Genomic DNA, 21,848 nt, shown 5'->3' with positions numbered 1-21,848 from the left:
CCTCCGCACCTTTAGTGTTCACTCTGGTGGATCCTCTTCTACTTCTATCCCTCTGCCTGTCGGCGTACCTCAGGGTTCTGTTCTTGGTCCCCTCCTCTTTTCTATCTACACTTCTTCCCTTGGCTCATTAATCTCATCCCATGGCTTTCCTACCATCTCTATGCTGATGACTCCCAAATCTACCTTTCTAACCCTGATATCTCACCTTGCATCCAAACCAAAGTTTCAGCGTGCTTGTCTGACATTGCTGTCTGGATGTCTCAACGGCACCTGAAATTAAATATGACCAAAACCGAGCTTCTCATTTTCCCCCCCAAACCCACCTCCCGCTCCCCCCGTTTTCTATTTGTTGATGGCTCTCTCATTCTCCTGTCTCCTCAGCTCGAAACCTTGGGGTCATCTTTGACTCTTCTCTCTCCTTCTCTGCTCATATCCAGCAGACTGCCAAGACCCGTCGTTTCTTTCTTTACAACATCCGTAAAATCCGCCCCTTTCTTTCCGAGCACTCTACCAAAACCCTTATCCACACCCTTGTCACCTCTCATTTAGACTACTGCAATCTGCTTCTTGCTGGCCTCCCACTTAGTCACCTCTCCCCTCTCCAGTCGGTTCAAAACTCTGCTGCCCGTCTCATCTTCCGCCAGGGTCGCTTTACTCATACTACCCCTCTCCTCAAGACCCTTCACTGGCTCCCTATCCGTTTTCGCATCCTGTTCAAACTTCTTCTACTGACCTATAAATGTATTCACTCTGCTGCTCCGAAGTATCTCTCCACACTCGTCCTTCCCTACACCCCTTCCCGTGCACTCCGCTCCATGGATAAATCCTTCTTATCTGTTCCCTTCTCCACTACTGCCAACTCCAGACTTCGCGCCTTCTGTCTCGCTGCACCCTACGCCTGGAATAAACTTCCTGAGCCCCTACGTCTTGCCCCATCCTTGGCCACCTTTAAATCTAGACTGAAAGCCCACCTCTTTAACATTGCTTTTGATTCGTAACCACTTGTAACCACTCGCCCCCACTACCCTCCTCTCTTCCTTCCCGTTCACATTAATTGATTTGATTTGCTTATTTATTTATTTTGTCTATTAGATTGTAAGCTCTTTGAGCAGGGACTGTCTTTCGTCTATGCTTGTGCAGCGCTGCGTATGCCTTGTAGCGCTATAGAAATGCTAAATAGTAGTAGTAGTAGTTCCATTCGTGGAGGATTTTTCCTGTGTTATTTGAAATTTCTTAAAGTGTAAGGTCTTTTAACCCACATGATGCAGTGTTTGCATCACAACTGATGATTCTCAAGTCAGGCTAGTGTCCCCAGAGAGCAAAGAAGTCGTTGCCTCTATACTCAGTGGGTGGTGCTGTAGTGGATTTCAGGATGCAAGCGGGTGCATGAGTGCCCCCTTCTGACAATGTTACCCTTCCCACCTTAAAACGCCTGAAACAGTCTTGTGCTTTTTTTGACAATCCAGGTAGAATGGAGAAGTAAAAATCATTATCTTCTTCCACTGGTATCTATTTACTCTTTCCCTGTAGTATTTCTCTCCTCTTGTGTTCTTATCTTCCTTGAAATCTGATGTATCACAAAATGATTTATGAATGCTGTAATAATTCTGTCTTTAATGTTTTAACGTGCTTTAGATTATTCTGTCCTTGAAGATGAAAATACTTCATGTTCTGCTTTGAGACTGCATCAGGTTTTTCAGAATTCCAAAATGAAATTAAAGGTAAGATATGAAATTCAAATTCTGTAGATTTAAAAGAGGCAATAAGTAAATGGCTAGTGCAGATACCATGGGTACTTTTTACCATTGAGTAAAGCAAAATAACAACCATGGGGTTGATATTCAGCCAGATGAAGCTCCTCGTCATTTAAATTTATTTATTTATTTGTTACATTTGTATCCCACATTTTCCCACCTGTTTGTAGGCTCAATGTGGCTTACATAGTACCGAGGAGGCATTTGCATGCTCCGGTGAGAACAAGTACAAGGTGATGTTGTAGTTAGATGAACTTCATGTGACCAGCCATATTAGGGAATCGTACAACGGAAGAGTTGAGTTATGTCCATTACGTACTTTAGTTTTGTTGTGTTGCAGGGATCAGGCATTTAAGTTGGATTGGAGGGTTATGCCTTTTTGAACAGGTTAGTATTTAGTGATTTCCTGAAGTTTAAGTGGTCGTACGTCGTTTTCAAGGCTTTTGGTAATGTGTTCCACAGTTGTATGCTTGCTTGTCTGGAGCTATCTGGGGATATTCAGTGGCACTTATCCAGACAGTGTCGCTGAATGTCCCCTCTAACCACCCGTGCTGAAACTGCCTAGTTTGTGGGTGGTCCACAGGCAGACAGGGTGGAGCAGAAGCTAAGCCAGTTAGCAATGATTTTCAGACCACTAACCAGCTGAGCAACTGCATAAAAGTAGAATAGAGAGCTAGCCAATCACCAGTATGACTACTGGCCAGTGCCTAGTTAACTTCTGAGTCCCAGCCCAGCCTAAAGTGTTGCTGACTTCCTCCCTTCCCTCCAACAAATCAAGACACACCCCTCCCCACTGGTCCATACCCCCTCCTCCCACCCCACTCACAATAGCTCCTCCCAAGCCCACAGAAAGTCCCTGGTGTTCCAGTTGGGGCAATGAGGACAGGTGCAAATCCCCTGAATAGCTGCCCCTGGAAAATGGCTGCTACTCCAGAGGGGGGTTTCGGGATCTTCTGGGGGAGAGGGGGAGGGATGGAGGATCAGATCGGAATCAGGGGTGCAGAGGGCACTAGAATGGTTAGTGCAGTGGGCTTTGATCCCATTGTCCTGGGTTCAATTCCTACTGCAGCTGCTTGTGACCCTGGGAAAGTCACTTAACCCTCCATTGCCCCAGGTACATAAACTAAGATTGTGAGCCCTCTAGGAACAGAGAAGGTACCTGCATATAATGTGCAATTGTCCTCCACCTTGAACTTGATGGATAAGCAGATTATAAATACCAGAATTAAATTAAATTATGTAGGTCCCAGATGATATTCAGCCAGGTCCTGCCTAAGTATCTTACGCAGGTCCCTGCTGCATATTGGCCGGGACCCACATTAGCTCCGGCAGCCAGCACGTAAGGAATTAGCCCTGGTTATTCAGTGCTGATGCCCAAACATGGGCTGGTACTGACTATCTGGGACTAATTCTGCCTACCGTGGTCAGCGTTTAAAAAAATATTTTTACCGCCAGCTGATTATCAACCAGCACAATTTTACCTTGATTACTGCCTTGTGTCTGAATTAAAATATAAGGAAAATAATGTACATCATTTTGAAAATGCAATATATGTAGAGATTTTACAGATGTGATTCTCATTAGTTATTTCAAAAGTCATGGGAGGATAAAAGTTGGATAAAGCTTTAAAAATCATGCGAAGGTGAAAGATATTTGAGTACCAAAGGTGCCATATGTTTATTAAAAAAAAAACATTAATTTGTGTAGTGAGTTTTTCATCTTTTCACCCCTGATGTAGCTTGCAGGCAACACATGGCCATGTTGTGTGGATTTTAAGTTCATTAGTTATGGTTTCTAATTATTAAAGTTTGGACTTTGTAATCTTATGAGTTCTTTCTTCTATCCTATATTTTATATAGAACCTTGCCTCTGTTCTGGCTGTGATACTGGTATTATTTTCATCCTCTGACCTAAATGCATCCTTAGTAATGTTTCGTGTCAATGTAGGAAAAATTATTTGGGTTGTAGAACAATGCACTCAGCATTCCATGCTTTAAGACTGGGCAGTATTCAGAGAGATAATTTACTTGATAAAAAGCATTATATCCACAGAAATAAACGTTCAAAATTTTCAAAGAACACATCTAAGGTTTTCCATGGGTGTAGCTATCTTCCAATCACCAATGTCTCTTATTTTGCAAACATCAGGACCTGATTTAAGAATTGGGCAAAAAAAAGAAAACCCTGAAAATGAGCCAAAGTTTGTGTTCATAACAAAATTTGAGCTTCATTTTATGAAATAATCTATTAGAAAACATCATGGAAATACAAAGATCAAAAGGATATACAACAAGATGAACTTTTCCTCTTAAATGGGCAGGGCATTCCTTTAGATATTTAGGCATTCAATTTCCATGGATCCGGGTCAGATCTATAAGTTAAAAGTCACTAAACTTCTGCAAGACACTAAATTTCAACTGGAGCAGTGGACGCACTTACCTCTTTCGGTGCAAGGTAGAATTCAATTAGTTTGTATCTTCCCTTAGTGACTTTATGCAGGTTCTTCCCATACAACTTTTGCATAGAGATCTGGGTCTTCTTTGCCGGTTGTTTTGCTAGTCTGGGAAGAAACCAAAGATACAATGTTGTAGGGAAGAACCAGTAAGAGTCTGCTGAGGTGGAGGAACGCCGGGATCCCACGATGAAACAACAGCAATAAAAAAGGAGTGAGAAATAGACCAGGCTAACCAGAAACAAACAAGGAGACTTCAATCGATTGTAGATAATTATTGGTGAAGACTCGACATAGTGCCATGTTTCAGTTGGTAGCCTGTATCGGGAGTCTTTGAATAAAATACATAACATCTAATGGTCAATAAACGTAAACACAAGAGGATGGAACAATGTGGTCTTTAAAAGACCTTTGAATAGAAAATGCATAGGTTCTAAAATGAGCTGGCATGTCCTCTTAATAGGAGCCTGGGGAGGACATTCACTTTTTATGACATTGGCGGGTAGTGTGCACTGTTCCTCTTTGCCTCCTTTACCTTGCCCTCCTTACCTGTTCTCCCGCTCTATTTACTGGAATGTAACTTAATGTATTTATTTGTTTATTTTATTTAATTAGTTCATTGTAAGCCGCTTTGGGGCTGCAACACTGTGGCAAAAGGCGGGGTATAAATGTTCTGAAATAAAAAATATAGATTATCTAATTGTGCCATAATTGTGATGCCTAAGTATCTTAGTGATGCTTGCCACTTGAAGGGGTACTTCTCCTTGAGGCAGTTTTTGTGGTCTGGGGTGATGTTCAGGGGCAGTGTTTTGTCTGTTTAATTTATATCCTGAGATCTTACTGTAATCCGCGCATATGTGGAGGAATTTGGGCAAAGAAGTTCCCTGATTTGATTAGGAAAAGTAGGGCATCGTCTGTGTATAGGGCAATTTTGTGTTCTTCTGACCCTATTGTGAATCCTGTTATCTGTTTGTGCCTCTGCTAATGGTTCCAATGAGATTGCGAATAGGAGGGGGGAGAGGGGGCAGTCTTGTCTGGTGCCTCTTTGAAGCCTTAAGAGCTCTGTTAGTTTTCCATTGATTTTGAGGCTGGCCTTAGGTGCATAATACATTGCCTGCAGTGCATTGAGAAAATGGGAGCCACAGTTAAGTGCCCTCAGCAGGATGAGCAGATATTTCCACTTGACCCTTTCAAAGGCCTTTTCTGAATCTAGTGCTACAATAAGTGTTTGGTCCTGTGTTTTTGGAGGGTTGTATTATTATACACTGATATGCTGCACTATTAGGGGACAATTGTATCACTGAAAGCCTTCATTTAGGTACCCTAAGTGGGAGCCCCATCTATGTCCTGTCCATGCTCCTCTCCTGTATAAGCTCCCCTTTACCAAGCGGCAGTAAAAGGTGGCCCATAGTGGCATCGGCACGTGGCAGCCACCTTTTACTGCTGTGAGGTAAAAGCGTATTTTTAAAAGGAGGTAGTAAATGGCCGTGCAGTAATTAAAAAGTTGCCATGTAGCCATTTACTGCTGGAGCCCTTACCGATGCCTATTTAGGAGGCGGTGAGAGCTCTGGTGGTAATCGGGCAGCGCATGGCACTGCCCAATTTGTGGGGCATGCCCACTTCCCACCTGCCAATGCTAGAAAAAAAAATATTTTCTAGCACAGAAATGACTCATAGCAGACCTGGAACTACCACCGGGCTCCTGGTTGAGCTCAGCAGTAGTTCCGATTTGCTACACGCAAACCCAGAAGTATTCCTACCACTAGGTGATAAAAGGGCCCCTAAGTTAAGTGGGTATTTGCAGAATAGTGCTTAGTTGCCCTGCTAGAACTTAATGCAGGTATGTGCACACATAAGCATTTAAATATTCTAAAATATTATATATGTAAAGCATATGTAAAGAAATTGATCCTCAGGAGCTTAGCCGAGATTGGATAACAGAGCCGGTAGTGGGAGGTGGGACTGGTGGTTGGGAGGCGGGGATAGTGCTGGGCAGACTTATCGGTCTGTGCCAGAGCTGATGGTGGGAGGCGGGGATAGTGCTGGGCAGACTTGTACGGTCTGTGCCCTGAAAAGACAGGTACAAATCACAGTGGGAGGTGGGGCTGGTGGTTGGGAGGCGGGGATAGTGCTGGGCAGACTTATACGGTCTGTGCCAGAGCGATGGTGGGAGGGGATAGTGCTGGGCAGACTTGTATGGTCTGTGACCTGAAGAAGACAGGTACAAATCAAGGTAAGGTATACACAAAAAAGTGGCACATTTCTTAGGCAGACTGGATGGACCGTGCAGATCTTTTTCTGCCGTCATCTACTATGTTACTATGTATGTAAGTGTGAGCACCTAGGTTATAGAATTGCCCTTCATATGATAATGGTGGTGTATCAAGCTTTTGGAATAAAAGTAAAATTAAAAATATTGCTAAATATATTCAGTTTTATATCTGGATTAACATGTTATCAATTATAAAGAGAAATAACTGACACAGTATTTTTCCAGTAAAGTATCAGTATCCCTGGATATTCATCCTTGGTTCATCTCACTTAGGTAGAAGATTCTGAGAGCTAGAAGAAGCATAGATATTCTCGCACATCATGCCTGATGTATTTGAAGGCCGATTACTTATTTTACAAGCGATTTGGAAGTGTGGAGGCAGTAGTTGCTCAGGTATGTTTTTTGAGATGTTTTAAATATTTATTTTTAATAATACAAGGTAATTCATCATAAGGAAATTGGCCTTATATGATCTTCATGCCAGAATCTGTAACGTAGCTAGGACTGAATGGGCCTAGGGCAGAAAAATTAAGATGGGCTCCTATAACACCATCTCTCCCAAAGTAGCATGGACGGGGGGGGGGGGAGGGAAGAAGGGAGGAGCTTCAGAGCTCCATAACCAAACCCCACAAACAGCCATTTCAGACCTACATAGAAAACTCTGAGCCCTTCTCATCCTGTGCCTTCTATTGCTCAACCCCAGTCTCTATATCAGCATCTGATCTCCTGTCTCCCTTCCTAGCCGTCAGCATAGAAGGTAACAATCTTGTAACTCCCCTGTCCATCCCCCATGATGCAGCATTTCTCCCTCCTTCTCCCCTACCTCCCACCATGGTTCAATATCTTTCCTTCTTTCCCTTCTGTTGTTCAGCATCTCTCCTTTCCTTCCACCTCTGGGTCCAACACCTCTCCCTCTGTATTCCCTTTTCTCTCTATGGTCCAGCATTTTCCCCTCTCTGTTCCCCTATTGTCCAGCATCTTTCCTTTCCTCCCCTCTGCTCTGCCCCTGTATCTAGCATCTCTTCCTCCAACTCTCCTCCTCCTGCCAGTGATCTCACATCTCTCACTTTCTTACAATCCTCCCCCCCCCCCCCCCCCCCGGCATTTACCTTTACTGCAACAGGTCACACAGGTACAATGTTCACTCTCTGCAGGTGGCCTCTATCATATCTCTCCTCAGCCATCTCTTCTCCAAATGAAAAGCCTAGCCTCCTTAGTCTTTCTTCAGAGGGAAGTCGTCCCAACCCGCTATCATTTAGTCGCCCTTCGCTGCACCTTTTTCAATTCCCATATCTTTTTGAGATGCGGCGACCAGAATTGAACACAATACTCAAGGTGTGGTCGCACCATGGAGCGATATAACGGCATTATAACATCCTCACACCTGTTTTCCATACCTTTCCTAATAATACCCAACATTCTATCGCTTTCCGAGTCGCGCAGCACACTGAGCAGAAGGTTTCAGTGTATTATCGACGACACCCAGATCCCCTCTTGGTCCGTAACTACGTGGAACCTTGCATGACGTAGCTATAATTTGGGTTCTTTTTTCCCACATGCATCACCTTGCACTTGCTCACATTAAACGTCATCTGCCATTAGCCGCCCTCCCCAGTCTCGTAAGGTCCTTCTGTAATTTTTCACAATCCTGTCGCGAGGTTAAAGACTTCGAATAACTTTGTGTCATCAGCAAATTTAATTACCTCGCTAGTTACTCCCATCTCTAAATCATTTATAAATATATTAAAAAGCAGCGGTCCTACCTAGACCCCTGAGGATCCCCACTAACTACCCTTCTCCATTGTGAACACTGCCCATTTAAACCCCACTCTCTGTTTCCTATCCTTCAACAGTTTTAATCCACAATAGGACTTTCTCCTTCCCAGTCCCTCCAATTTCCTCTGTAGCCTTCATGAGGTACCTTGTCAAACGCCTTTGAAAATCCAGATACACAATATCAACCGGCTCCCCTTTGTCCACATGTTGTTTACTCCTTCAAAGAATGAAGTAAATTGGTCAGGCAAGATTTCCCCCAAAAAGCCGTGCTGACTCGGTCTCAGTAATCCATGTCCTTGGATGTGCTCTGTAATTTTGTTTTTAATAATAGCCTCTACCATTTTCCCCGGCACCGGCGTCAGACTCAGGTCTATAATTTCCGAATCTCCCTGGAGCCTTTTTAAAAATGGGCGTTACATTGGCCCCCTCCAATCTTCCAGTACCACGCTCAATTTTAAGGATAAATGCATATCACTAGCAGTAGCTCCGCAAGCTCATTTTTCAGTTCTATCAGTACTCTAGGATGAATACATCCAGTCCAGGAGATTTGCTACTCTTCAGTTTGCTGAACTGCCCCATTAGTCTCCAGGTTTACGTGAAGTCAGTAAGTTTCTCCGACTCGTCCGCTTGAAATATCATTTCCGACACCGGTATCCACCCAAATCTACCTCGGTTAAGACCGAAGCAAAGAATTCATTCTTTTAGCTCTAATAGCTCTTCACCACACTTTTAACCATTCCGGCTGTCATTTGGTCTTCTATCCTCCTTTTTAATAGGCGGAATATATTTGGCCTGGGCTTCCAGGATGGTTGTTTTTGAACAGCATCCACGCCTGATGTAAATTTTTGACCCTCGCAGCGCTCTTCTAAGTTTTCTTTCACCATTTCTCTTGTAAATAGTCTTTTTTAAAGTTAAACGCTAACGTATTGATTTCCTATGTATACTACTTTAAAGCTAATATCAAATCTGATCTATTATGATCATGTTATCAAGCGGCCCCAGCACCATTACCTCCTGCACCAGATCATGCACTCCACTAAGGACTAGGTCTAGAATTTTCCTTCTCGTCAGCTCCTGTACAGCTGCTCCATAAGCTGTCCTGATTTCATCAAGGAATTTACTCCCTAGGTGCCCCGATGTTACATTTACCCAGTCAATATGGGGTAATTGAAATCACCCATATTATTGTGTTGCCCAGTTTGTTTGCATCCCTATTTCCTTTAACATTTCTGCATTGTCTGTTCATCCTGGCCAGGCGGACGGTAGTACACTCCTATCACTATCCTTTTCCCCTTTACACATGGAATTTCATCCACAGTGATTCCAAGAAGTGTTTTGTTTCCTGAGAATTTTCAATCTATTTGATTCAGGCTCTCCTTAATATACAATGCTACCCTCCACCAATTCGATCCACCCTATCACTATGATATAATTTGTACCCCAGTATGATAGTGTCCCACTAATTATCCTCCTTCCACAGGTCTAGAGATGCTATTATATCTAATTTTTCATTTAGTGCAATATATTCTAACTCTCCATCTTATTTTTAGGCTCCTGGCATTCGCATATAGACATTTCAAACTGTTTGTTGTTCCTATTTACATCATGCTCGGTACTTGACAGTATTAATTTGTAATCTTTGTCTGCTTTTTATTTTATTTAGTACACCTGATCTACTATGGTCTCTTTTGCGACTTCACTATCAGAATACCCTGTCTTCCCTTTTGGTGATATCTTTGAAAGATACCTATCCTGAACCATGCGCTTTTGAGCGACTGTCAGCCTTCCCCCCCCCCCTTTTCTAGTTTAAAAGCTGCTCTCTCCTTTTAAATGCTGATGCAGCAGCCTGGTCCCACCTGGTTAAGGGGATTCATCCTTTTGGAATAGGCTCCCCCTTCCCAGAATGTTGCCCAGTTCCTAACAAATCTAAACCCTCCTCCCTGCACCATCGTCTCATCCACGCATTGAGACTCCGGAGCTCTGCCTGTCTCTTGGGCCCTGTGCGTGGAACAGGTAACATTTCAGAAAATGCTACCCTAGAGGTCTGGATTTGAGCTTTCTACCTAAGAGCCTAAATTTGGCTTCCAGAACCTCTCTCCCACATTTCCTATGTCATGGGTACCCACATGTACCAAGACAGCCGCTCCTCCCCAGCACTATCTAGAATCCTATAGGTGACGCGTGAGGTCCGCCACCTTCGCACCAGGCAGGCAAGTCACTAGGCATCCTCATGTCCACCAGCCACCCAGCTATCTATATGCCTAATGATCGAATCAACAACTACAACAGCTGGCCTAACTTTCTCTCCCGGGCAGCACTTGGAGACATATCCTCAGTGCGAGAGGATAGTACATTCCCTGGTGGGCAGGTCCTGGTTACAGGAGTACTTCCTATTCACCAGGGTGATGTCTCTTCTAGGAGACCTCCCTCCTCCAAGGTAGCACAGGGGCTACCAGACTGGGGTGGGATCTCTACAACATCCCTGTAGGTTCTTCTATGTACGCTCTGTCTTCCTCAACTCCACCAAGTCTGCTACTCTAGCCTCAAGAGAATGGACACGTTCTCTAAGAGCTAGGAGCTCTTTGCATTGGGCACACATATGACATCTCACCAACTGGGAGAGAATCTATATGTGACACTCAATGCAAAAGACTGGATAATACTCCTCTCACTGCTGGACTGCTGACTCCATCTTAGTGTTTTGAGTTTTTCAATAATTTAAAGTTTGCTACAGTATTAAGGATATTAGCCTAATATAAAGAATGCTGTTTAGTTTATATAGTTTATTGTATGATTTATTAGTATTCCTTCTTAGATGGTAATGAAATGTATTTAAAACTCTGTAAGAGCACTCCTTGCTTGTACCCTAATTACAATAACTGACTATAATGAAGAGTTGTCTAGGGGTGGGCGGGAAGACTAAACTAGATCCTGCAGTGCCTGCTAGATTCTATCTGTAATGCTGTGGTACAAGTTTTTAAAACTAAGTGGAAAAGACTATGGAGATTAGTTGATAAAATTTGCTTTTTATATTTTTATTTGCCTATCACTAACCTACAATTCCTCCTTTAAACCCCAATCTTTAAGTTCCGAAAGCACAAAACAAAATAGTGTTCACTTACTAAAGAAATGTCCTCTTCTCTTGGAACTTCTTGGGGCGTTATTTGAACTTATCTGGCCCTGTTGAGCTATTATATGTAAGACAAAATCAATTTATATTTACAGTCAGGCCATTGATGTCTGATTCCCTGTTTTCCAGTGGCTTTGGAGTGAACAGTAGAACTTTCACTGCTCAGACTATGAAAGGTTGAATTTACCAGCTTAGCTGCAGTAAGGTTGTCCTTTCGTGTTTGGGAAGGTGAAAATGACTTGCTCCAGTGGTCATGATCAACTATTGCAGACACACAACCTTGACTTAACTTCTGGCTCTTCCCTACAGATTGCTGGCTATATGAGAGCTGTGAATGCAATTTATGAGGACGTAAATTTCAACGGCATTAAAAACATTAACTTCAGAGTGAAAACATTAAATGTGAGTATGGAGGTAGATATTCAGCAGGACAGGCAATATAACTTAAGGGAATATTATCTTGTTGGGCAGACTGGATGGACCGTACAGGTCTCTGAGGACAAGCAGGTGCTTGTTCTCACATGTGGTTGACGTCTGCGTCGGCCCAGGAAACGGAAATTTATTCCCAGCAAAAATAAAAAGTTTTGCCAGAGTCTTCTGGCACGCATGCGCAGATGACTTCCTGCCCGTCGCTCGAGCGTGACCCTCAGTTCTTTTTTGTCCACGACAAGGTGACAGGATTTTTCTGCTCTCTTCGTTTTTGGCCCAGGAACAGAGTCTGACGACTTTTCTTTCTTTTTTTTTCAATTTTTTGTCATTTTCTTAAAAAAAAAAATCATTTACTCCGTAGTCTTTTAGTTTTTTGCCTAGTTTAAGTTCCTTTCTTTTCGACGTGGTCAGCTTTTAGGCCGCACGGTCAGGTTTTTCCTTTTTGTGCCCTTTACTTTTTTGGCACGATCGCGTCGTTTAATTTCGCCGAAGCCGTTTTTCTTCCATGTCATCGAAGTCACCCAGTGGCTTCAAACGTTGTACTCGGTGCAATCGGACCATCTCAGGTACCGATACCCACGCTTGGTGTATCCAGTGCCTAGAGCCTGACCATAGCCCAGCCGCTTGTAGTCTGTGTCTTTGTATGACAAAACAGACCCAAGCGTCTTGAGAAGCCCAGCGGGAAAAGCTTTTTGGGCTCGGTCCAGTCCTTCAATGTCGACATCGGTACCGAGGTCGGCGGCGGTGACATCAAAAGGAGCATCGACGTCGGGAGGAGAGGTAATGGCTGCTGAGAGACCCACTCGCGCGGGAGCAGCGAGGCGTCAAGTGGGTCTCCACCTGCCTCGAGGCCTCCTGTTATGCAGACCCCCTGGACCAACCTTCATCGGACCCGGCCCCAAGGAGACATGAGGATTCCACATCCTCCTCATCGGTACTGAGGAGTCTCAATGATGGGCGTCGAGCGAAGGCAAAGAAGCATCGTCATCATTCTCCTTCGACACACGGTACCGGGAGCTCCGGGGCATCGAGAGAGTCAGCACCCAAGAAGCATCTGCGCCGAGAGGATCGCTCCCCTCGATATAGGAGGTCCTAGCAGCCCGTTACCTGCTCCTGAGCCTTCACAGATTCTGACACTGCCTGTTCCACCGACCCCGCAGCCTTCTCTGTTGGCAGCTCTCAACGAGCGCATCCAGGCCTTGTTTCCAGAACTTCTGGAGGGACTGCTACGTCAGTCAGCTTCGGTGTCAGGGCTGCTTGCGTCTTCTGTACCATCTGCTGCAGCAGTGTCTGGCCCTTCCTGCGGTGAGGTCCCCGACTGTGATGCCACCCAGGTCGATTCCCTTTCGACGTCGGTGGAGGAAGCTTCGCCGCAGTCCGAGCGGGCGTCAGCATCTCGACATCGCCATCGAGTACATTGTTCCTTGGCGTCGAGGCAGGTCCAGTGTCGGAGTACCTTAAGAGAGGTCTTATTTGATACGGAGCAGGAGCGTTCGTAGGAGTCAGAGGAAGATCTCAGGTACTTTTCTTCTGATGAATCCTTGGGATTCCCTCTGAACCTTCCCCTCCAAGGCTATTACCTTCCCTGTGGAGGTTGAGGATGATCCAGGACTGAGATGCTCGAAGTCCTGGACTATTCTTTTCCACCTAAAGAGGCTGTGACAGTCCCTCATGCATGAGGTACTGAAGGAAGTCCTTATTTGAAACTGGTCGACCCCTCTGTCTGGCCCTGTGATCCCAAGAAAGCTGAATCCCAGTATCAGATCCATGGTGAACAGGATTGATGAGGTCTCAGTTACCCCACAATTCTATGGTGGTGGATTCCGCCCTCAAGAGAGCCAGGAGTACTAGAGACTTCGGCGTCCCAGGCAGAGAAACTAGGACTTGATTCTTTGGGAGGAAGACGTATCAGGCCACTATGCTCGCTGCCAAGATCCAATCATACCAGCTCTTCACAAGCATTCACTTGCAGGACTCGATAAGGCAATTGTCTAACTTGGTTGATGCACTCCCTCCGGAGTAAGCCGAGCCTTTTTGCCAGGTGGTCAGGCAGCAAAAGGCGTGTTGAAAATTCCTGGCAAGGGGTTTGTTCGACACTTTTGATGTAGCATCCAGGATCGCTGCTCAAGGTATAGTGATGCGTAGACTCTCATGGCTGCGTGTCTCTGACCTGGATCATTCGGTCCAGCAGCGAATGGCGGATGTTCCTTGCTGGGGGGACAACCTTTTGTTGAAAAAGTAGAGGATTTTGTTGATCAGATCAAGAAGCATAATGATGCTATGGATTCTCTCTCCCACCGGGCGTCTTCTGCTATACCTAGGAGGTATTTGAGGGGAAGAGAGTGCTCCTATTCCTATCCTAGGCGTAGGTACACTCCTGCTTCTCAACAGCCTTCCCAGGCTCAGCCCCAGCACGCTCGTTCTCGTCAACAGCGTACGTCTAAGGCCCATGCTGCTCCCCAGCATAGCCTCTGTAAAAGTGTCCGTACTGGATGACTTGCCAGTTGGAGGAGGTTGATATTTTTTCACCAAAGGTGGCCTCTCATAACCTCCGATCGGTGGGTCTTTCAAATAGTCTGGTCAGGTTACACCCTCAATCTGGAATCCAAAACTCCAAATTGCCCACCGGGAGCTCATTCTTACAGTTCCCAGCACAAACAGGTACTTGCGAGGAACTCTCCACCCTTCTGAAGGCTCAAGCGGTCAAACCAGTTCCACCGGGGAAGAAGGACTGGGATTCTATTCCAGGTACTTCCTTGTGCAGAAAAAGACAGGGGGGATGCGTCCATCCTAGACCTGAGGGCCCTGAACAAATTTCTTCTCCGAGAAAAGTTCAGGATGGTTTCCCTAGGCACCCTTCTCTCATGATTCAAGAAAACGATTGGCTATGCTCTCTGGAATTAAAGGATGCTTACACATATATACTACTACTACTACTACTACTTAGCATTTCTATAGCGCTGCCAGGGTTACGCAGCGCTGTACAAGTTTAAACATGGGAACATATATTTCGATACTCCCAGCTCACAGGAAGTATCTTCGATTTCGGCTGAGAACTCAGCACTTTCAGTACTGTGTACTGCCCTGTGGTCTGGCGTCTGCGCCAGAGTGTTCACGAAGTGCCTGGCAGTAGTCGCAGCGTCGCTATGCAGACTGGGAGTGCATGTGTTCCCTTATCTCAACAATTGGCTGGTGAAGAGCACCTCGAAGGCAGGCGCTCTACAGTCCATGCGAATGACTATTCAGGTGCTAGACTACTGGGGTTCGTGAGCAATTACTCCAAGTTCCATCTCACTCCAGTTCAAAAGTTGGAATTCTTGGAGCTCTGTTGATCACAAAGACAGCTTGAGCTTATTCTTGAGGCAAGGGCAGACAACCTCCTGTCCCTGGTGTCCATAGTTTGAATGTCTCAACAGATCACGGCTCAGCAGATGTTGAGACTTTAGGGCACATGGCCTCCATAGTTCATGTGACTCCCATGGCACGCCTACACATGAGATCAGCTCAATGGACCCTAGCTTCCCAGTGGTATCAAGCTGCGTGGAGTCTATCAGATGTAATCCAACTGTCCACGTACTTCCGGAATTCTCTGCAGTGGTGGACGATTCAATCCAATTTGACCTTGGGACGTCCATTCCAAATTCCTCAGCCACAAAAAGTGCTGATGATGGATGCATCCCTCCTGGGGTGGGGAGCTCATGTAGATGGGCTTCACACTCAAGGAAACCTGGTCCTTTCAGGAAAAAGGTCTTCAGATCAATCTCCTGGAATTGTGAGCGATCTGGAATGCTCTAAAGGCTTTCAGAGACAGGCTGTCCAACCAAATCATATTGATTCAGACAGACAATCAGGTTGCCATGTATTACACCAACAAGCAGGGGGGCACTGGATCTCACCCTCTATGTCAGGAAGCCATCCAAATGTGGCTTTGGGCGTGCCGTCATGGCATGTTTCTGCAAGCCACTTATCTGGCAGGCGTAAACAACAGTCTGGCCGACAGGCTGAGCAGGATAATGCAGCCTCACAAATGGTCACTGGACATTGGTGTCGCCCGCAGGATCTTCTGAGCGTGGGGCACCCCCTCGTTGGATTTTTTGCCACTCAGATCAATCAGAAGGTCCCTCAGTTCTGTTCCAAGCTTCAGACCCATGACAGATTAGCATCAGATGCCTTTCTCCTGCATTGGGGAACAGGCATCCTGTATGCATATCCTCACATACCTCTAGTAGGGAAGATTTTGCTGAAACTCAGCAAGACTGCGGAACCATGATTTTGATTGCTCCCTTCTGGCCGCGTCAGATTTTGTTCCCTCTTCTTCAGGAGTTGTCCTCCGAGGAGCCGTGGAGATTGGAATGTTTTCCAACCTTCATCACCCAGAACGAGGGGTTGCTTCTGCATCCCAACCTCCAGTCTCTGGCTCTCATGGCCTGGATGTTGAGAGCTTAGAATTCACCTCCTTGGGTCTTTCAGAGGGTGTATCCCGGGTTTTGCTTGCTTCCAGGAAAGATTCCATGAAGAGGTGTTACTCTTTCAAATGGAGGACATTTGCCATCTGGTGTGACAGCAAGGCCCTAGATCCTCTTTCTTGTCCTACACAGACCCTGCTTGAATACCTTCTACGTTTGTCAGAGTCTGGTCTCAAGACCAACTCTGTAAGAGTTCACCTTATTGCGATTAGTGCTTATCATCGCCGTGTAGTATCTCTGGACACAGTTCCTTTATGAGAGGTTTGCTTTTGTCAAAGCCCCCTGTCAAACCTCCACCAGTGTCATGGGATCTCAACGTCGTTCTCACCCAGCTGATGAAAGCTCCTTTTGAGCCACTGAATTTCTGCCATCTGAAGTACTTGACCTGGAAGGTCGTTTTCTTGGTGACTGTTACTTCAGCTCGTAGGGTCAGTGATCTTCAGGCCTTGGTAGTGCATGCACCTTATATCAAGTTCCATCACAACAGAGTAGTCCTCCACACACACCCTAAGATCCTGCCGAAGGTAGTGTCGGATATCCATCTGAACCAGTCAATTGTCTTGCCAACATTCTTTCCCCATCCTCATACCCGCCCTGGCGAAAGCAGTTAGTATACCTTGGACTGCAAGAGAGCATTGCCTTTTATGCAGAGCGGACAAAGCCTTTCAGACAGTCCGCTCAGTTGTTTGTTTCTTTCGATCCCAACAGGAGGGGAGTCAACATTGGAAAACACACAATCTCCATTTGGCTAGCAGATTGCATTTCCTTCTCTTATGCCCAATATGGACTGACTCTAGAGGGCCATGTCACTGCTCATAATGTTAGAGTCATGGCTGCGTCAGTGGCTCACTTAAAGTCAACCTCCATTGAAGAGATTTGCAAGGCTGCAACATGGTCATCAGTTCACACATTCACATCTCACTACTGCCTTCAGCAGGATACCCGACGCGACAGTTGGTTTGGGCAGTCAGTGCTGCAGAATCTGCTTGGGTTTAGAATCCAACTCCACCCCCCTAGACCCATTTTTGTTCTGTTGCAGGCTGCACTCTCAATTAGTTGTTTATGGTTTCAGGTCAATCTATGTTATGTCCTCGCCGTTGCGAGGCCCAATTGACCAATGTTCATTGTTTTGAGTGAGCCTGGTTGCTAGAGATACCCCACATGTGAGAAAAAGCAGCTGCTTGTCCTCGGAGAAAGTGAAGGTACATACCTGTAGCAGTTATTCTCCGAGGACAGCAGGCTGATTGTTCTCACAAACCCACCCACCTCCCCTTTGGAGTTGTTGTTAGTTTATTTGCTTGCTTTTTGATTTAACTGGGGACACGCTCACGCAACAGGCGGGAAGTCATCCGCGCACGCGCAATGCGCGATGCTCGCGCGCCAGAAGACTCTGGCAAAACTTTTTATTTTTGCTAGGAAAAATTTCTGTTTCCTGGGCAGACGCGGACGTCGACCCACATGTGAGAACAATCAGCCTGCTGTCCTTGGAGAATACGTGCTACAGAAAAAGTATCTTCACTTTATCTGCCGTCATTTACTATGTTACTATCCAGCTTATTTTCAAAAGTGATCGTCGACCATCTTCGATATAAATCGGGAAATGGCCGGCGATCTCGGAAAAGCGCGAAATCGGTATAATCGAAAGCTGCTTTTTTGACAGCATTGCTGCTTTCCCGTCGCCTCGCCGGCGAAAGTACAAAGGGGCGTGTCGCCGGCGAAGCGAAGGCGGGGCATGGGCAGGCATGGGCGTGGCTACCAGATGGCCGGCTTTCGCAGATAATGGGGAAAAAAAGCAGCGTTAAGCAGTATTTTGCTGGAATTACTTGGTCATTTTATTTTCACGACCAAGCCTCAAAAAGGTGCCCCAACTGACCAGATGACCACTGGAGGGAATGGGGGATGACCTCCCCGTAGTCCCCCAGTGGTCACCAACCCCTCCCACACGAAAAAAATAAAAATAAAGCACGTTTTTGCCAGCCTGTATGCCAGCCTCAAATGTCATACCCAGCTCCCTGACAGCAGTATGAAACTCCCTGGAGCAGTTTTTAATGGGTGCAGTGCACTTCATGCAGGCATACCCAGGTCCATCCCCCCCTACCTGTTACATTTGTGGTGCTAAGTGTTGAGCCCTCCACCCCCCCCCCCCAACACCCACTGTACCCACATGTAGGTGCCCCCCTTCACCCATAAGGGCTATGGTAATGGAGTAGAGGTGTGGGGAGTGGGTTTGGGGGGATTTGGGGGGCTCAGCAACCAAGGTAAGGGAGCTATGCACTGGGGAGCTTTTTTTGTATTTTTTAAACATTTTTAGAAGTGCCCCCTCTGGTGCCCTGGCATGTGAGGGGGACCAGTGCATTACAAATGCTGGCTCCTCCCACGACCAAATGCCTTGGATTTCGCCGGGTTTCAGATGGCCGGCATTTTTTTCCATTATCGCTGAAAAACAAAACCGGCCATCTCAAATCCGACGAACTCTGGCATTTGGCCGGTAAACCATATTATCGAAAAAAAAGATGGCCAGCCATCTTTTTCAAAAATATGGTTCCGGCCAGCTGTTGTGCTGCCGCCAAAATAGATCGCCGGTGATCTATTTCGCCGGCGACGTTCGATTATGCCCCTCCACGTCAACAGTTCAAAAAGGTGCCTTTTTATGTCTATTTTATGAATCTCAAGGAAATGAAAAGTATTAATTATTGCTCACTAGGTCCAGTTCCAATATCCAAACTGCAGGCACAGTAATATTCAGTAATAAATCATTATCATGTTCATTTAGGAGAACCTCAGAACAATGAGCTGTTATGCAGTAATTATTTTTACTGCTTCAAATAGCTCCAAGCTATAATCACAGGTCTAATTGTCTCTCTCAATCTCTCAGCGATTAAGACTAATAGTCAATTGTTTTATATCTTTTTGAAATGCTCCTATGAAGAAGATTGATACTTAAGGGTCCTTATACTAAGCTGTGGTTTTTTACTTCAGCCCTAAAATGGGCAATTTTCTATTTTTTTTTTTGTATTAATGGCCATGTGCTAATGTTGCCATTGTCATTCAACCATTTTAAAATATTACCGTATCAGCACTTACTACCCCCTGACATGCCCCCTCAAGAAAAAAACTATTTTTTATCCCATAGTTAGCGTGCACATTTGGCAGTTACCACAGGACACCTGAGCACATCTTGCAGTATGCCATTTTAAGCTGCATTAGGGCCCCTTAATGTGCCAAAAGATGTCCAACTGTGAATTCTATCAACTTCTATCTGGCCTCAACCTCGGCTCCCTATATGACTAAGTGGCCCTTTAACTAAGCTGCGTATGGGTCTACGTGTGAGCCGGGTGGTAATTCTGAATTTGACGCATGCTGAATCCCGCGGTAGAAAATTGTTTATTTTCTACCATGGACCGCTTACCTGATGGTATGTAGCAATTGCCATGCACTGCATGTGTACCATGCGGGTAGCGTATAAGACTTTACCGCTAGGTCAACGGGTGGCGGTAAGGTCTCAGGCCAAAAATGGCCACGTGCTGGTTTCAATTTTAGCACACGTCCATTTTCCGGCCCCTTAATAAGAGGTCCTTTTCCTAGATGCAGTAAAAAATGGCCCAGCGCACGCCCAAAAGATACGCTCACACTACCGCAGGCCACTTTTTTACTGCATCTTATTAAAATAGCCCCTAGGTACTACCGCAGGCCACTTTTTACCGTGGCTTAGTAAAAGGGCCCTTAGGTAACAATAAAGTCTGAACGGCTGAACTGTTCAACCCCTGAACCATTCACCAGCCTCTTCTGATTCACAATCACATCCGTGATACGTTTTCTATGCTTCTATCTTTTTTTCTTCTCATGGCAGAAACACCATCCAGAGTGGGTCCTGGGTTGATCTGGTAAGCCTCCAGGAAAATAAATTAATGATGAATATAAGTGTCACCTTCCTGGGACCAGATAGAAGTCACAGGGATTCAGTTGTGAACATCTTTTGGTGTACTGATAAGTATGAGTCTTATTTGTAAGTGCATTTCAAAAAATATATAACAATTGGCTATTAAAACTTAATTATTGAGAGAGACAAGTGGACTGGTGATTACATCTTCAAGTTAGTTGAAGTAGTAAAAAAAGTTACTGCATAAGAGCTCATTGTTTTGAGGTCCTCCTAAATGCAGGTGATAATGATTTATCACTAAATTTTATTTTCTTGATATTCAGGGCTTCTGGCCAGTTAGATAGCCAGTTATTTCCTGCTGGATAAGTGTTATCTCCCGCTGAATATTGCTGGTTCAATGCCATTTAACCAGCCAAGAGCCATTCCTCACCGGTTAAATGGTTTTAAATATCAGGGGGGGGGGGGGGATTGGGCCCAATATTCAAGCACACTTATCCAGAGAGCAGCACCTGCTATCCACATAAGCGTATTTAACCAGGACCATCCATCAGGGGTGAACTGACAGTGATCTGGGCCCCCAGTCACTAAGGATCATGGGCCCCTAACCACCTATCAAAATGATTAAATAGATGGAAACGAGGATAGAGTGGGCCCCTTACTGTTGTAGGCCCTCGGTCACTGCTCTATTGTCTCAGTGGTCAGTCTGCCCCTGTCATCCATTGATTTTCTGCAACAGTGCTGTTCAGATAGTTCTGGAGCAGTACGGGAGTGGAGGCAAAAGTTGCCTGTGGGCAGCGATATTCAAAAAGCTATCCAGATAAACTAGCTGGATAAAGTTAAGACAGAAAAATTGCTGTCCTAACTTTATCTGCTTATCTTCAAATTCTATAAATAGCTTCCAAAGTTAGGTGTGCGATTGGGCATGCAATTACAGAATAGGTTCAATTACACACTTAAGCTAATTGGGTAATTAGCACTAAATTAGCTTAATTGGTGATAAGTATAAATAATTGGTCTTAAGCACTAATTGTCAATAATTTGTAATTACACACATAACTGACTTCGCCCCTATTCTATAAACTGTGCGTCTAATTTCTATGGTGCCAACTCCAAAGAGGGCGTGGACCTGGGAGGGGTATGGGTGGGTTAGAAGTGTGCCAAGTAATTAGGGGGCCCTTTTACTAAGCTGCGGTAAAAGGGGGCATGCGCTAGCATCAGTACATATTTTTGATTTTGATTTGATTTTTGATGCGCACTGAGGCCTCCTTTTACTGCTGCGGGTTAAAGGCTGTCTTTTGTGCTGGAAAAGAAATGGCCATGTGGTAAGTGAACCACTTGCCACACAGCCATTTCAGGGGGAGCTCTTAACACCACCCACTGAGGTAATGGTAAGGGTGTCCGCGCTACCCAGTGGTAACTCAATTACCTCCGGATAAGCACCGGCACTACAAAAATAGACATGGCATGCGCTGGGGGTGTGATCTAACATTGGGCTCCTGCAGTAGTTCCGGATTGGCGCATGGCAAGCCTGTTGCTGCATGCCAACCCTTTAGTAAAATGGCCCCTAGGTGCAATGTTATAGAATACTGCCATTTATGAGCCTAGCTGTCAGTACTTAAGCATGAAAATGCGGACTTAAGTTAGCATTCAGGTACAGCAGTTCCACTCAGAGCTGACCTTATAGAATTC

General features: G+C 45.3%; 1 protein-coding gene across 1 annotated transcript in view; it reads left to right on the top strand.

Moving 5' to 3' along the window:
- The window catches only part of LOC115480953 (disintegrin and metalloproteinase domain-containing protein 10-like), a 261,843-nt gene that overhangs the window by 157,586 nt on the left and 82,409 nt on the right, over positions 1-21,848 (top strand). The window contains exons 12-13 of the mRNA XM_030219937.1: positions 1,636-1,721; positions 11,694-11,786. Of these exons, the coding sequence (XP_030075797.1) occupies positions 1,636-1,721; positions 11,694-11,786 (179 nt within the window). The remainder of the gene's footprint in view (positions 1-1,635; positions 1,722-11,693; positions 11,787-21,848) is intronic.

The sequence above is a fragment of the Microcaecilia unicolor genome, chromosome 11 (genome assembly GCF_901765095.1).
Source record: "Microcaecilia unicolor chromosome 11, aMicUni1.1, whole genome shotgun sequence".
In the NCBI taxonomy this organism is placed as follows: Eukaryota; Metazoa; Chordata; class Amphibia; order Gymnophiona; family Siphonopidae; genus Microcaecilia; species Microcaecilia unicolor.
Note: the sequence above shows the minus strand (reverse complement) of the source record. Positions and strands in the feature narration are given on the sequence as shown.